This window comes from Gymnoscopelus braueri, assembly GCF_963280865.1.
Source record: "Gymnoscopelus braueri genome assembly, chromosome: 1".
NCBI classification, from domain to species: Eukaryota; Metazoa; Chordata; class Actinopteri; order Myctophiformes; family Myctophidae; genus Gymnoscopelus; species Gymnoscopelus braueri.
The window spans coordinates 19,782,268-19,797,869 of record NC_137603.1 but is presented as its reverse complement, the minus strand read 5'-3'; the positions used below and the strand labels follow the sequence as shown (position 1 = coordinate 19,797,869).

At 41.7% G+C, this 15,602-nt stretch overlaps 3 protein-coding genes across 3 annotated transcripts in view; 1 reads left to right on the top strand and 2 right to left on the bottom strand.

Annotated features, from left to right (window-relative positions):
* The window catches only part of tek (TEK tyrosine kinase, endothelial), a 34,736-nt gene extending 28,521 nt beyond the window's left edge, over window positions 1-6,215 (top strand). The window contains exons 21-26 of the mRNA XM_080432059.1: window positions 160-273; window positions 892-962; window positions 2,195-2,235; window positions 3,096-3,192; window positions 3,692-3,791; window positions 4,478-6,215. Coding sequence (XP_080288185.1) covers window positions 160-273; window positions 892-962; window positions 2,195-2,235; window positions 3,096-3,192; window positions 3,692-3,791; window positions 4,478-4,552 — 498 coding nt within the window. The 3' untranslated portion in view covers window positions 4,553-6,215. The remainder of the gene's footprint in view (window positions 1-159; window positions 274-891; window positions 963-2,194; window positions 2,236-3,095; window positions 3,193-3,691; window positions 3,792-4,477) is intronic.
* Window positions 6,216-7,345: 1,130 nt separating this feature from the next.
* Window positions 7,346-7,999, bottom strand: LOC308087815 (GTP-binding nuclear protein Ran-like; the record flags this gene model as incomplete). The annotated part of the gene is made up of 1 exon (XM_080431998.1): window positions 7,346-7,999. One exon carries the CDS (start codon window positions 7,997-7,999, stop codon window positions 7,346-7,348), a length of 654 nt encoding a protein of 217 aa, XP_080288124.1.
* A 1,301-nt stretch (window positions 8,000-9,300) lies between these two features.
* Window positions 9,301-15,602, bottom strand: part of LOC308087808 (cytochrome P450 4V2-like) — a gene marked incomplete at its 5' end in the record, with an annotated part of 6,816 nt that continues 514 nt past the window's right edge. Inside the window, 10 exons of the mRNA XM_080431987.1 lie at window positions 9,301-9,589; window positions 10,139-10,318; window positions 11,101-11,235; window positions 11,391-11,493; window positions 12,434-12,613; window positions 12,901-13,027; window positions 13,158-13,227; window positions 14,114-14,304; window positions 14,950-15,035; window positions 15,135-15,247. Of these exons, the coding sequence (XP_080288113.1) occupies window positions 9,429-9,589; window positions 10,139-10,318; window positions 11,101-11,235; window positions 11,391-11,493; window positions 12,434-12,613; window positions 12,901-13,027; window positions 13,158-13,227; window positions 14,114-14,304; window positions 14,950-15,035; window positions 15,135-15,247 (1,346 nt within the window). The 3' untranslated portion in view covers window positions 9,301-9,428. The remainder of the gene's footprint in view (window positions 9,590-10,138; window positions 10,319-11,100; window positions 11,236-11,390; window positions 11,494-12,433; window positions 12,614-12,900; window positions 13,028-13,157; window positions 13,228-14,113; window positions 14,305-14,949; window positions 15,036-15,134; window positions 15,248-15,602) is intronic.

The window sequence follows — 15,602 nt, the reverse complement described above, 5'->3', positions numbered from 1 at the left end:
AACGTAATAGTTGTTTATGACATAAACTCACTATCATAGCATACTCTAAAGCAATAACGTACATGCTAAAGACTAAAAGATGTATGTGGGTTTCATGAAAACTCTCTTGTTTTCTTTTGTCTTCATCTCCTTTCCTTTCTTTTCTTTCTCTTCATTCAGTTCATCCATAGAGATCTGGCAGCCAGGAATATTCTTGTAGGTGAAAACTACGTTGCCAAAATCGCTGACTTTGGTCTTTCCAGAGGACAAGAAGTCTATGTCAAGAAAACAATGGTATCATCAATTCTTCATATTCAGGTTTTGGTAATCTCTCAAGAACAGATTCTGCACTGCGTGAGAATCTGTCGTGAAGGCTCGTCGTAACATGTACACACTGGGCTACAAGTGGGCGTGCCTTCAGATCAGGAAGCAGGCCGCGCTTTACCCAATCAAATGTAGTGGGCGGGATTCACATGTCCGTCGATCTTTCCCCCTCGAAACAAACCGAAACTAATTTAACAATAGCGTCCGCGGAGCAGACAAAACCACGGAAATATATTCACATTTTAACTTACTCTTTCATCATAGAAACAAGTGGGCTTATAACCAAAACGATCCATGTTCTCTGGGAGAAGTGGTGTTAGTGTTCCGTGTAGAAATATTGTTAGTGGGAATGAAAACATAGTCGCACCAACCGGAAGTGACGCGGCATAGGCATACACAAACACCGGTCTCCTTGTGCTCTGGCTCTACGTTTTCTTCCCCCCAGAGCCAACAGACATAGAACAAACAGCAGAGGGCGCTGTTTTTCATTTTCAGTTGGCGATGGGTTCCCAGATTGAGGTTTTGGTGACTATAGACTGCTCACTCATTCCCGTGGCCGATTCAACAGTGTTGTGTCGTTTCTCTTAGGGTCGTCTGCCTGTTCGATGGATGGCCATTGAGTCTCTCAACTACAGCGTCTACACCACCAACAGCGACGTGTGAGTAACCCTGGAACTGTATCTTATCGCACAAAGCTAATCAAGACGTTGTAAAACAACATTGTCTATCACTTAAGGTGCTTGTGAAGGCCTTAGCAAGAAGTCTTGGGGTAAACTGTAAAGTCCTGCGAGTTGATTGAACTCACAAATGGAACCAAAGCAACCAAATGGACCTTTACGGCTCCATTTGTTCATTAATGATTTTACTGTGTAAAATTAGGATGTTTAAATATATGAAAACACATTTTACAGACAACAAATGTTGACCACGATGCTGTACAATTACAGTGATTCATAGAAAAAATAAGAAGCATCATAAATATTTTAAATAAAGGTAGAAAATCTAAATCCAGAAAACGGAACACATGCAAGTAATAAGACTCAACCATCTACACAGTATAAGCATTTAGGAGTCAATGTAGGGGAAGAACTATGAAAAGTGACAAACTATTCCAAAGCCTAGGGGCAGCATTTGAGAAGGCATGGTTGCCCTTAGTTTTCACCCAGGACAGAGGAACAGACAGAGGATCTACGAGGCTTGGAGGTGGAATAGGCAAATTAAGTCAGAAGTATATTTTAGAGCCAGTCCATTTATTGCTTTATGAACAAACAAACCTTAAACTAGATTCTGTATTTGACACATTGGTTTCTACCCCATGACACCATGACAACGCTCCTTCACACACTGCTGTCTCTATTCAAGAATGTCTGGCAGAAGAAAAGCATTTCTGTGATGATACAACACCCTCTGCATTGACCCGATCTTACTCCATGTGGCGTTTCTTCTGTTACAAAAAATCTAAAGAAGTTTAAAGGAAAGAGGAGAGATTTGATGACATTCCGATAATCTATAATAATGTGACAGCAGTTTGAAGACTTCCAGCATTGCTTCTGAACATGGCAGGAATGTTGGAACAAATGCATAACATCTGGGGGATTACATTGAAGGGCACAACATATAATACTGTATGTGCATTATTCTAATAAATGCTGTCTTGGAACTTTTTGATCAGCCCTCGTATATTGCAATGTTAGTGTCCTCAAGAAATTATCATCTATTTTTCTAAATTAGGAAAGTTCCATTTAATGTACAACGCAGAAAACACTGCAAACAGCTGGCAGGATGGAGAAATAATAAATAAGTGCAATTAAATAAATCTGTTCCCCAAGTCAATGACAATTAACTGATTTTTTTTTTTTACCTTACTTGCCTTCTCTGTCTTTCTCCTTAGGTGGTCTTACGGAGTTCTGCTTTGGGAGATTGTCAGCTTAGGTTTGAATCTCTTTTTTAAAATATGTCTGTCATGCTCATGCGTGTGTAAATATTTTGCCATTCAACATTATACAGTAGGTTCGGTATTTGTAGTGCACCAGTTATTACACTGGCCCAGGGCGCAGCCGAGAGAGAGAGAGAGAGAGAGAGAGAGAGAGAGAGAGAGAGAGAGAGAGAGAGAGAGAGAGAGAGAGAGAGAGAGAGAATATAATTATCTTTCAATTATCTCAGGCAAGTTATATGGCAAGTTCATTGTACAAAGCAATTACATCAAATGCAATACAAAAGAACAATGTAACAAATACAAATGGAAGTAAACTAGTGTGCCTGCTAGCTGTACAGAGAAGAGATGAGCCTTATTATAATGGTTTGACCATAGAGGTATAATATAACTAGAGGGCGGATTGCCCCGCCCCCAGCTATCATTTCAATGAATGTGCTCAGTGGCGTTTTGAAGCACCCGGAAACCTGCCGGAAGTAGAATTATTGGTTTGATTTTGTACCCCAGAGTTATGAGCATGCGCACTAGTGTCCTTTTTGCGTTCTACGGCAGCCCGTGTGTCAAGGATTGAACGCGAGATATTTATTAAATACACTCGAGATGCCTATGTATATGTAAATGCATATGTGTTTATGTATAATATGTTTACATATTTATATCTATATATACAAATATCTCTCAGTGTGTTTTGCTCGCGCATGTATTTCTCCCCGCCTGCAGTTCCAGCTTTGGCCACTGGGGTGGCAGCTTCAATGTTTCTCAGCAACTCTGGGGGCTTGGGTTTGACACGTCTGCTTTGTGCAGCTCAACAAATTGACTGTTCATAAATAATATTGTCTTGTGTCACTGCCCTCTACAGGAGGAACCCCATACTGCGGCATGACATGTGCAGAGCTGTATGAGAAACTGCCACAGCACTACAGATTGGAGAAACCTCTCAACTGTGACGATGAAGTGTGAGTACAATTAATTTAAAAAAAGAGTCAAAAGGATGACATGTCTACAAAATGTTACAACTCAACAAATGTCGAAAATCTAAATGTACTTAATTTGAGGTCATAATAAATCAGGTTTATTTGTTATATAAAAATATTTTTTTATATAATGTAATATTAATGTAATATTTGTTTAAGAAGTATTTCACAGCAGCACTTAAATATATATTGCCTTAATCCGTGATTGTGGATAAAGACCCATCTGTCTCTATTATCTTTTAGGTTTGTTTAGTTTAATTAGTATGTGAGAGCCGAAAATCTTTTGTCCTTAGTGAAACTGAAAAGGCAATTGCGGCTTTTAGGTCAGAAAACTACTAGAACTATAACTAATAATATTAATACTAATCTTTATTTGTATTCAAAGAGCCTTACAATGTTGAGTAAATACTTACTAACGCCTGTTAAGATCTATCCTGGTTAGGGATTGGTTCACTTACTGTATATTCTATCCTACCATCAGATATGACCTGATGCGGCAGTGTTGGAGGGAAAAGCCTTATGAGAGACCATCCTTCTCCCAAATCCTCATCTGCCTCAACAGAATGCTGGAAGAGAGGAAGGTACTGTATCCATACTCCTATCCGTGTTTGTCTTTCTGTCTACAGTACATGTGTACCTGTATCTGTATGCGTCTGTCTATGATCCATCCATTTACTATCAGACATGATCAATACCTTAAAGCCCTATGTATAGCATTTTTAGATGAGATGATTTTAGATTTGACCAGAGTCCCTGAGAGTACAAGACTCCTATAGACTTCCGTTATATTCAAATTGTATTCAATATTTTAAGGTAGGGTAAGTGATTTTCTTTGGTTGAATTAAGTGTTAAATAGCTCTATATTGTGATAGTCAAATCATCAAATCTCTTCGCGGAGATGTAGATCTGCTATTTTTTCTGAATGTTGGCCTATTATATTATACATCATGCCCAGAATAGCTGATGCTAGGGCTCATGTAGTTAAAGAGCGAGGAAGGTTCCAAGATGTTTCAACAAATCTGTCTGAAGCGAGGAGCTTCTGCTTCAGACTGCATTTTGACAACATGCTTGAAATGAGGGGGAAAACGAGAAACGAAAAAGGCTGGCAAGTTGGTTAGTAGAACTTTGTCTCAATTACATCAAATCTCTTCGCCCAAAATAGCTGATCTACAATAAAAACTTCCTATGGTAAATATTACTTTCAGAACATCTGACTATTAAAGAACTATTGATAAACTCTGTTGTGATTTATGTTGTCATCTTCCAGACATATGTCAACACAACCCTTTATGAGAAGTTTACGTATGCTGGGATCGACTGCTCTGCTGAGGAGGCTGGATAATGTTGGAATCAGCATCACTTCTTTTAACTGCATGGATTTCAACTTTGTTCTCCAGGTTCATAATGCTTCACACAACGTAACAAATAAATATGAACCTCCTTTAAAAAATATTTGAAATCTTCCTTTATCATTAAACTGGGATCATGGTCTAAATAAAAACAATGACCATCCAGCTTACTTATAATGGAAATCCATGGTATTGGTTGGCACATTACATCCATTGGACCACAGGTTTATTTTTTCCATTGTACCTTAAAAATACTTTATTAAATCATGGATTTACCAATGCGTTACGACTCAGAGAGTCTTCATCAGGGTATATTCAAAATCCTATTTTTTTTCCCCAGACATTAATTTCTTCTCCTGATTCAAATATTTTGGTTGATGTTCAATGCGATGTTCAATCTCATAATGCCTGGGCAACACACAGTGTAACCAGCATGATAAAAGTTTACCTTACCTTAATTACAGACTGACAGGTGGCCAGTGTTCAAGCTTGTTGGATCCCTAAAAGGCAACTTTGCCAATTTTTTACTTAAATCCCATGGTTTGCGTCTTTTCACTTCATTGTGTGTATAGTACTTTGGAGGGCCAAAGCACAAAACATATCTAGACGTCACGTGTACAGACGTACATGCTTAGCCTTCCGTATTTACACGCTAATTAGCCTTTGGCGTCATTGGGCGTACACTTCCGCATTTCACAGGGAAAATCACAGAAGACAGGCTGTATTTTCCCACATTATATATGATCTTCACATCAGAACAATGCTATATTTAGGTTCAAAATCTGCAGAATTTCACCTTTCCCACCAAGAGAGGTTTCATCTTGTATTTATAAGCACAGCATATTAGACACTTAATGGACTATTGTTCTACTAATGTAGCCTACTGTAAACTGCTAGTATACATCTTCATATGCTGATGTCATTGCATATGAATGAACAGAATAATAAAAAATGTTGCCATGTCAGCAGAATATAGACCACCAAAATCCAACAGTAAAGAAAATGATTGACACGTGTCAGTATCCTGTATTTAATCTCATATTCAGGTTTCTAATAATCTGGATATGGGTTTACCCTGCTGCTGTAAATATTCACATGCACCAAATCTTATTTGGAATACGTTTGAGTATGTGAATAATATCAGAATACTTATGTGCATGTAAACGCACTTAACATGTTAGATGAATGATATGTATTGATATGTTTGTATTAATATGTATGTATCACTGTTATTGTGCTGCACGTAATTGAGTGTTAAAGGAATGATGTCAGCCCAGACGTTACCTCCACCATGTGTTCCCTTCGCAGACTTCCAGTGTATGTTTTTCATTGAGTTTTGAATAAATTAAACACAGATTTTATTTTCTGAATAAATCATAAACCCTACGAGAAAAAACATTGGGAATCTGGTGAATGATATGAAACCATAACTCTCTTCCGGGTTTTAGGACAACATTTTTTACTGTACCACTCTATTAACTTCAAAGAAGAATATTTTTTTTGTTTTAGTTTTTAGTTTTAAGACTAGTATGATTATAACCTGTTGTCTTATCCTTGCTACATTAATCCTTTAAAAGTAGCAGGTCTACTGTGAATGTTTCTAAACGTTTATCTTGCCAATACACAATGTTGTACCTGCCCCTGAATAAAACTGTAATCTAAAATATCTGACAATTGTTTCATTTGTTTCGGCCTGGCGAGAGTATGTTTTACCCCCTGTCCGTCTGTCCGTGTGTCCGTCCGTGTGTCCATCTGTCTGTGAGCAGCTAATCTCCGGCACCGTTGGCCCGCTTACAGTTTCATGCTGACGGGGGTGCCCGCTGGCCTAGTGGTCCAGGCGCATACCACATACGCTGGTAATCCAGCTTGACAGCGTGTTGCGGGTTCAACTCACGATCCCGACGACCTTTGCTGTGTGTCACCCCCCCCATCTCTCTCCCATTTCAGCCTACTTTTCTACCAAGAAAAGGCCCCAAAAAAAACTCTGTCGATCAGCCGATCAGTCCAGCGGTGTCCGAGATTAACTGTACACGGACAAACAATCACAGACACACAGACGGAGGCGAAAACATAATCTTCCGTCTTGTCAGAGGAAAAAAAAAGAACAAAAGGGAGAGTTGATGGCGCAGATCAAGGTGGAGGGTGGACTCCTTCTGCACTGCTCGTGCCGCTATCTTCCAGCTGTTAATAACAGCAAAGATCAGTCTCTGCTTGGTCAGGGGGAATGCTTTTTTTTGTCCTTGACTTACTTGGCTCAACCTCCAGTGTGATGGTCTTACCAGTGAGGGTCTTGATAAAGACATACGTTACTCCACTCAGAGGCAAAACAGGTGGGGGAGGGTGGACTCCTGAATGTTGTAGTCTGAGAGGGTGTGGCCATTTTACAGCAGCTCAACAGCCCCAAAAATCTGCCTCTGCTGGTTCAGGGACAGGGTGGGTTTCTCCCACCATGTCTTGGTCTCCCCCCTCTCTCTCTGTGCCCTCGGTTTCCTGTCCCTCTACACTCACCTTAATGAAAAAATCTTAAAAGATTGTGGAAGAAGGTGGAGGGTGGGCTCCTCCTGGATGTTGTAGTCAGAGAGGATGCGGCTATCTTTGGCTTACCACCGAAGATCAGGCTCTGTTGGTCAGAGGCAGGGGAATGCCTTCTTTGTCATGGATCTTGGCCTGGACATTCTCAATTGTGCATTTTTGCACAATATCTTTTGCACGATTTCAAGGGTTCAAAGTTGTAAGATGTATCCAATATACTCATGGTGGGGGGATAGGGAACACTGGGTAACAGCTTAGAATTCATCATCTTCTGGAAGCGCTACTTCTGATGCAGCTTGGATCTCACGCTCATACTGCACAACGAGAGATGGGTCCATCTGGACTTCTGGGGGAGCGAGAGCAGGCATCGCCACAAACTCGAGATTGGGGTCACCCATCAACTTCGTCGCCAGATGAAGGAATGGCCTCTCAAAGTTGTAGTTACTCCTGGCAGAGATGTCGTAGTACTGCAGATTCTTCTTGCGGTGAAAGGTGATGCTTTGACCTTTGACCTTCCTGTCTTTGATGTCCACTTTGTTGCCACAGAGGACGATGGGTATGTTCTCACAGACACGTTCCAGATCACGGTACCAGTTGGGGACATTCTTGTAGGTGACTCGTGACGTGACGTCAAACATGATGACGGCACACTGTGCGTTAATGTAGTACCCATCTCTGAGTCCTCCATATTTCTCCTGTCCGGCCGTGTCCCACACGTTGAACGTGACGGCTCCTCTGTTTGTGTGGAAAGTCAGTGGGTGCACCTCCACTCCCAGGGTGGCCACATATTTCTTCTCAAACTCTCCCGTCAAGTGTCTCTTAACGAAAGTCGTCTTTCCCGTACCACCGTCTCCCACCAACACAAGTTTAAACTGCCGACTTTGCTCATCCTTTGCCATTGACGCCATTGCTATCGGTTTTGCAGGGAAATAATGAACTCTCACGAACATGAACTCTCTTTTATGTTGTCAGTGACATCACGGTTAGTTAGTTCTGACATCTTTGTGATTGTCTGAGATGCATTGTCAATGTCTCCAAATATAGAATTGTTGACTTCAGAGCGCACACCTTTATTAATTTACCTTACCTTATTTACCTGGTAAGGTAAACGACCACCACCGACTGTTAGTGAGACTAGTTTTCATGTGTTCTGTGCATTCAAATCATCATTATCTATAGTTTGTTGGTTTAAAAAACAATCTAACTCAGAATGAGCATCTGATAATTAAGCTGATATGTCAAGATATCACAGATGTACCAGGAGACATTAGGCTACAGGAGGAAGACGTGAATTCTGACCAGCAGCACAGCCACCTGGTCCACCCGTTTTAATCTAAATCCATCAGAATTCAACACAATAATAGTCATGTCCAACATGGTAGATGACATTTCTGAGAGACTCTGCATTGAAGTAAAAAGAAAAAAGAAAATCAATGATCTGGACCACATTATCGATATATTGCATTGGGTGAGTGCTTGTTTTCTTTGCACGGGACACACAGATAGCAGTGTCTCAGTGTCTCTGTCATGCTTTAATTGTTTAAATGAAGAGCATAACTGAGAATGAGCAAGTGACTTGATGTGTGTCTCACATCATTAATACGGCTAGATGGTCGCACACTTTCACTTTCCCCCGGCATTAAAATTGTTTGCGTCTCCTCCAATCCGTCATTTAAGCAGCAATAGATAGCTCAATTGAGTGAAACATCTCTTAAAAGAAACACTAGGGCCCTTAGTCTTGTTTATTTATTTACATTAAAAAAATTAAGTTGAGATACAGATAATAAAAGACAGAAGTGCACCAAAAGTAAATGTATAATTTGTGCGACAGCAGTTGAACGACACACTGTCTCATGACGTTTTGAGTTTTGAGCATTCATACTTTCTGCAATAAGTCGTCGCCACAAAATGTAAAGAAGGAAGTGAATGTATAGTCCTTGTTTTTCAAACCAATCAGAGGAGGATACAACATTTTATGAAGGCATTTGTGACGGTACACAACATCCTCCACCAATGTCCCCTGTGACACATTTTTTGCTGTCACTTTAATGCAAAGCATTAATTGACCTTAAAGGCACAATAAAGCAATAAAATCAAGTAGGTCAGGGTGAGAATAAGCTCACAGCAAAATTCTCACACTTGTAAATCCGAGAGTGTAACGTACAAATGTAACTGAATGGGTACACTCAGAAGTAAATTAACACGGTTTTACTAGTAGGGTTTCAGTGTACCTACTGCTCAAGAGAACTGAACCTTACAGCTGTTAATTGTAGTCTGGTAATCTGGTACATTACAAGATTGTTTCAAACACCAGGCCACCTTGTTCTGGTCTGTCTTCTAAGATCTTCTCTCCAGCGTGATCCAGATTCCATTCTCAGGGCGGAGGATGAGTTCTCCCACTAGTGTTAGCTCATCCTGACTCTGAGTGGCTCGCACATTAAACCGACGTAGCAGCCACACCAACACCACCTTCTCTTCCATCATGGCAAACCGCTGGCCTGGACGGACACACACACATGCACGCACACACGTGCACGCACACACACGTGCAAGGAAAAACACACTCTCGCATGCACACACACACACACACACACCCACACACACACACACACACACACACACACACACACACAAAATTATTATATATATATATATATATATATATATATATATATATATATATATATATATATATATATATATATATATATATATATATATATATATATCAAATCAAATGGGTAAACAGAGGGAGGTCTGTTTTGCAGACACTTTACGCTTACACCTCTAGACAGGTTGAAGCACGGTGTGACCGCAGTGTTGAAGCTGGGTGGAACGCTGACAGTTTTATGATGTCACAAATATGGGCCAAATAGAATGGTAAGTTAAATTGGCGTGGCGCACCCATTTAATTTCATCCACTTATTTACCTGTGATGTGACAAGTTGATGTTGGTTTTTAGTGAATATTCGCCTATTATGACATGCCCAGTATAGGGACGGTAGGGTTCATGTGGTTAAAGAGAAGTTTGAGTTTGAATACAGTACCTATACAGTTCCTAGGTCCAGCAGAGAAGGGCACGTAGGCGTACGGGTGGCGCTCGGCGTTGCTCTCTGACTGAAAGCGTTCTGGTCGAAACTCATTGGGCTCTGGAAAGTACCGTGGATCACGATGGAGTGCATACGGGATCACCAGCACATTGACACCACTGGGCACATGGAAGCCATCTACAGCACAAAGTAGAAAGATGAAATAAACATGATATTATCAGGTGAATAAATGCATCATATTTTTGTATGGTCAAGCTGACAGGACAGCGATCTGGGCTACTCTTAGCACAGCGCAGACTAGTACATTGGTGCATTTGTCAGGCAGGGTATTTAAAAAACGTGTTTCCGCCCAGACGTCTTGCACTGACGCAACGCTTAAAATGGCCGCTTTTTTCTGTTGTTTACAAAGTCATTTTATGAGGCTAACGTGGTTAATAATTTTGACCAATTGAAAGTACACTATCCAAAGGCAAGTACACTATCCTAAGGGTCCGAGCATGATAGATTTTTAGGGCGAAATGTGGTGGAAATTGGAGAAGTGGTCTGACAGAACATAGCTAGAACGTAGCAGACAAAAGAAACACTAATAAAACGGAAGTCAGACCACAAGCCCCTTTTAAATTAGGAGGATATGATCAACTTTTTGTCATATGCTATCACAGTAGAGCTGTGTCAATATACAACTACTACTACTATTACTGCTGCTACTGCTACTACTACTACTACTACTGTGTAATACATTAAGAGACACAGCATTTATGCAGTGGGAAAGCTCAAATTCTATCTGCTTTGTCTCCACAATTCTTATGAATTATTGCAATAATATTTCCTACGGTACTCTTTTCTACACCACAAAATCCGGAGTTTTATGGACCAGCCAGGATGGCTTTATACACACTGTGTACATTTACGCTCCATGTACTTCTGTGTACTGTACATATTTGTGTACTGTCACCTACTGATGAGGCAGGGTTCTGTCATGGTTCGAGCAAACATGGGCACAGGAGGGAATAGTCGCAGTGTTTCTTTGATGACACAGTCCAGATACTCCAACCTCCGCAGGTCGTCCATGCTCACTGGACGCTCAGACTCACCTGACAGCAGACACATAGGAAGTGTACATGTGATTTCACTCATTGCTGTTATGCAGTTTGTGTCCTCTTGCACTTTTATCTTTGTGATAACAAACCATCCTCCTCACATTGCGTGCGTGCGTGTGTGCGTGTGTGTGTGTGTATGTATGTGATACCTAGGACATCAAGTATTTCCTCTTGTACTCGTGTCTGGACTTCAGGATGAGAGCCCAACAAGAACAGTGCCCAGTTCAGTGATGCTGCAGTGGTATCATGACCCTGAAAACACACACACACACACACACACACACACACACACACACACACACACACACACACACACACACACACACACACACACACACACACACACACACACACACACACACACACACTGTGAGTTATGAGTACACACATTCACACACATTGACAAACAACAACATCAAGATGTTTTAAAACAAGTAAGACGCACGAACGCGGGGAGCGAACGCAGCTCGAAAATAACAATAAGAAGAATAGAAAGGAATGAGCAATTGTAGAGAAGTGGGTGGTACAGTGAAATTAGATTAGCCCTATTTTTATTTTTATTTTTTTAATTGTTATGTTAAGACTTGTAATCCGTGTTATTTCACCGTGATGGGGAGAGCGTAGAGAGAAGGTCACGTGACTGCCTCCGCCTCGTATTGAAGTTAATGGGGGGGATATGGTTCTCCTATGCACGGAGTTTCGGAGTTCCTAGTCATCTATGCACGGAATTGCCGTTTGTCAATCCGTGCTATTTCACCGTGTTTGGGGGGCGATCGGGTTGGTTTCATAGTAAGCTCCACTCTGAGATCCAGCTGCCAATGAGAGCGTGAGTCACATGGGGGCGCGGCTGCACACAGGCAGTGCACACAATACTGCACACAGACACACAGACTGCACACAGACACACAACCCGAGCAGGGTTTCATAGTAAGCTCCACTTCACGGAAGGCGCGCCTCCTTCCGCTGCATTCGCAAAAACTTTCACCAGGGTGTACTATTGGCTCAGTGTATGTACAACAAGCTATGACCAAATTGTTGTGTCTCTCGCTTGTGATCAGTGTTGCATGCCTTCCCCATCTACCATCCTAATCCGATTGCATTACATTCATGTTCTCATTTGTTCAACATTTTCTTGAAAAGTTAAACCGGGTGAAAATATGGATTAATGCTAGGGTTAAAACATTTACCACACCTCAAACATGAAAGTGTCAACTTCTTCCTGTATGTCGGCGTGACTCAACAAGTTCCCATTTTCATCCCGAGTCTGAAGCAGCAGATCTAGGAATGCTTGTCTGCGTTTGGTTCTTTGTCCTGTCTGGCTATTTGATAAGCTGGTCTTTTCAACCATGCTCTCCGCTCGTTCCGTGATCACCTGTAATAAGAGAGGGGGGAGCATGCTCTATTGCATTTTGTCGCAAGTATGCATAATTTCTTAAATTATTTACATTTTGCTGTGTAATCACTGTAAATATTGTCTCTCAGGTATTGCCATTAAGTAATAAGGAGAAGTCTTGTTCCACTGAGCAAGTTAATACTTCTGCAAGTGTTTTTTCAGCACTGTTATTTTTATATGTACTATGAAAATGTATGAAGTGAAATAGTGAATATGTTGCACAAACAACCCATTTGTAGAGATAGGGGAGGAAGGTAGTAGCCTACCGCTTTAGAGAAAGAGTGAAGGATGTGTAATCGTTTCTGGTGTTCCTTCCCCTCGCCCAGCAGCTGGTAAATGATGTCTGGCCAATACCAAGGAGCTCTCTGGCGGCGGGTGATGAGATCGCTCATTCTGTTAAAAAACACAACAACATAACAAACAAACTTAGTGAGCTACCAATATGTCAATTTCCATCTGCATCCTGAATGCAGAAAACAGTGCAGAGGGTATGTGTGCATGTGCAGACTGCAAAGTCACGTACTTATACACACTGCGTACGTACTCCGAGTCGCTGTTACTTTGAGCATATATTTTCTTTCCCATGGTCGTCTCTGAAAAACAAATAGTTAGTATGTCTTCATTAGATTAGACATTATTGTCTCCGCCAGGCCGAAAGGCATGGCGAGAGAGTATGTTTTACCCCCTGTCCGTCCGTCCGTCCGTGTGTCCGTGTGTCCGTGTGTCCGTCCGTCCGTCCATCTGTCTGTGAGCAGCTAATCTCAGGTACCATTGGCCCGGTCGCTGCGAAACTGTGCACACACATTCCCTGGATGCCAATTCAGAACCTCTGCCCCACATTTTTCACATGGGCCTGTTATAGCGCCACCAGGACGCCGATTTGTGCAAAACCCATTTACTCCTACAGATTTTATCCAAATGTCATGCAAATCGGTACACAGTATCTCTATAGTCATGTAATCAACACGGATCTGTCCGATTTTCCATATTCCATCCTCATTGGCTAAGGTTGGCTTCCAAAATTTGCAGGATTGGTCCGTTTTGAACAAAATGCCTCAAATCATGAACGCAGCTTGCACTTTCCGTGCAATTTCACACGCACATTCCCACTAGGCCGAGGAAGAAATGTCACCCTTTTCACATTGGCTTGTTATAGCGCCATGCACCAGCAGGTAGAATTTAGCAAAACACATTTTTGGAACAAAATGCCTCAAATCATGAATGCAATTCCGATTGCCGTGAAAGGCCCAAGAAGAAATGGCACCCTTTTCACATTGGCCTATTATAGCGCCACCAGGAGGCTACAACAACGTACCTGACCTGGCGGAGACCTGTGCTCCGAGGAGCACTTTTTCTAGTTAAGGTAGATTCTCTTCTCACACGGCTTCTCTGAAGTTTGAATAGAGAATTTGGGCTTGTATCTGTTGATCTTATCTTATCTTATCTTATCTTGTTTTAATGTATATTAACTCATCTCACCACAGATTATGTCCAGAGCGCACAGGGTGATGTATCTATAGCAGTTGAATGGGACTCCATTTGCATGAGCTTCCAGTCGGCCAGCCAGAACCTGTGCCTGCTCCTGCATCACTTCCAGGAAGCTCTCCAGGATGGAGAAGTGGAAGGATGGAGTCAGCAACTTCCTGCGCACTCGCCACTTTTCCCCCCCACTACACAGGAGTACATGTAAACAGACATAACATGTCATGTACAAACACACGCACGCACGCACGCACGCACGCACGCACGCACGCACGCACGCACGCACGCACGCACGCACGCACGCACGCACGCACGCACGCGCACACACACACACACACACACACACACACACACACACACACACACACACACACACACACACACACACACCACACACACACACACACACACACACACACACAGAAAATGCAAGCAAAAGCCTGCAAGTGTAAGACAGAAATGTCACTACTCCAGTTATGATCTAAATGGGTATGGTATCATGGTCTAGTTTCTGACATACTGTATAACACTCTTACATATTGTTAACTTTCAATTATACCAGCCATTAGGCACACCATCACTAGATCATTTACACTTTAGTCTATGTTTGAACTAGGTAGAGGAGGTAATGTGAGCAAACAAACATTAGTATGTATAGTTAGTTGCAAATCATGGGGAAAGCACTTTAGAAAAAGGTAGCCTATTTAATATTGATCAAGTTTAAATCCAGGTCTACTTGTGTGATGTGCTCTGTTTCCTCTGTCCAAAAAAAGTGGGAATGTCTTAAAATGTCTCAACCTCCTTCACAAACTCTCGCTCTAAAGGTGTTTGACCTGGTGAGTAAGCCGGTGCCCAGCCAGGGATGAAGGAAGCGGTACATGTAAGCCTTGTCTATATGCTTGGAGGTGCTCAGCACCACCTGTGGGCAAGAGAGAGAGGTGGGGGGGTTCAAGATTGTACTCTTAAATTTAGTTTGTCATATACTGTGAGCTCCAGTGTGAGTGAGTGAACAAATTACCTCCACGGTCTCTGGATGGAACAGAATGAGCAGAGGTAGAGGTCCGAGCCACACTTTAACCAGAGGCTCGTTTCTCAATTCCTCCATGCCCTCCATAATCTGCTTAAAGAAATCTACAAAACAGACACAAAGGCATGTACATTCACCTGCAAAAAAGCAAGACTTCTCTTGCTGTGTGTATTGCTATGTCTATAGGCTATATGTGTATTTACTGTATGTCTTATTAATCTCCCACATTAATCACCTTAACGATAGATTTCATTTAACTTTAATAGTGTCGGTGTGGTCTCAGTATTAGTGACTGATGATGTAATGTGTGCACTGACAGTCTGAGCCATCAAGACATCCAACAAATGTACTGACCAATCACAAACGTCCTTCTATTCTTATTACAGCTGCTACTGTATACCATTAACTGAACATCTGCAATCACAGGACCAGTGTCGGTGCAATGATCCAGAAAACCTG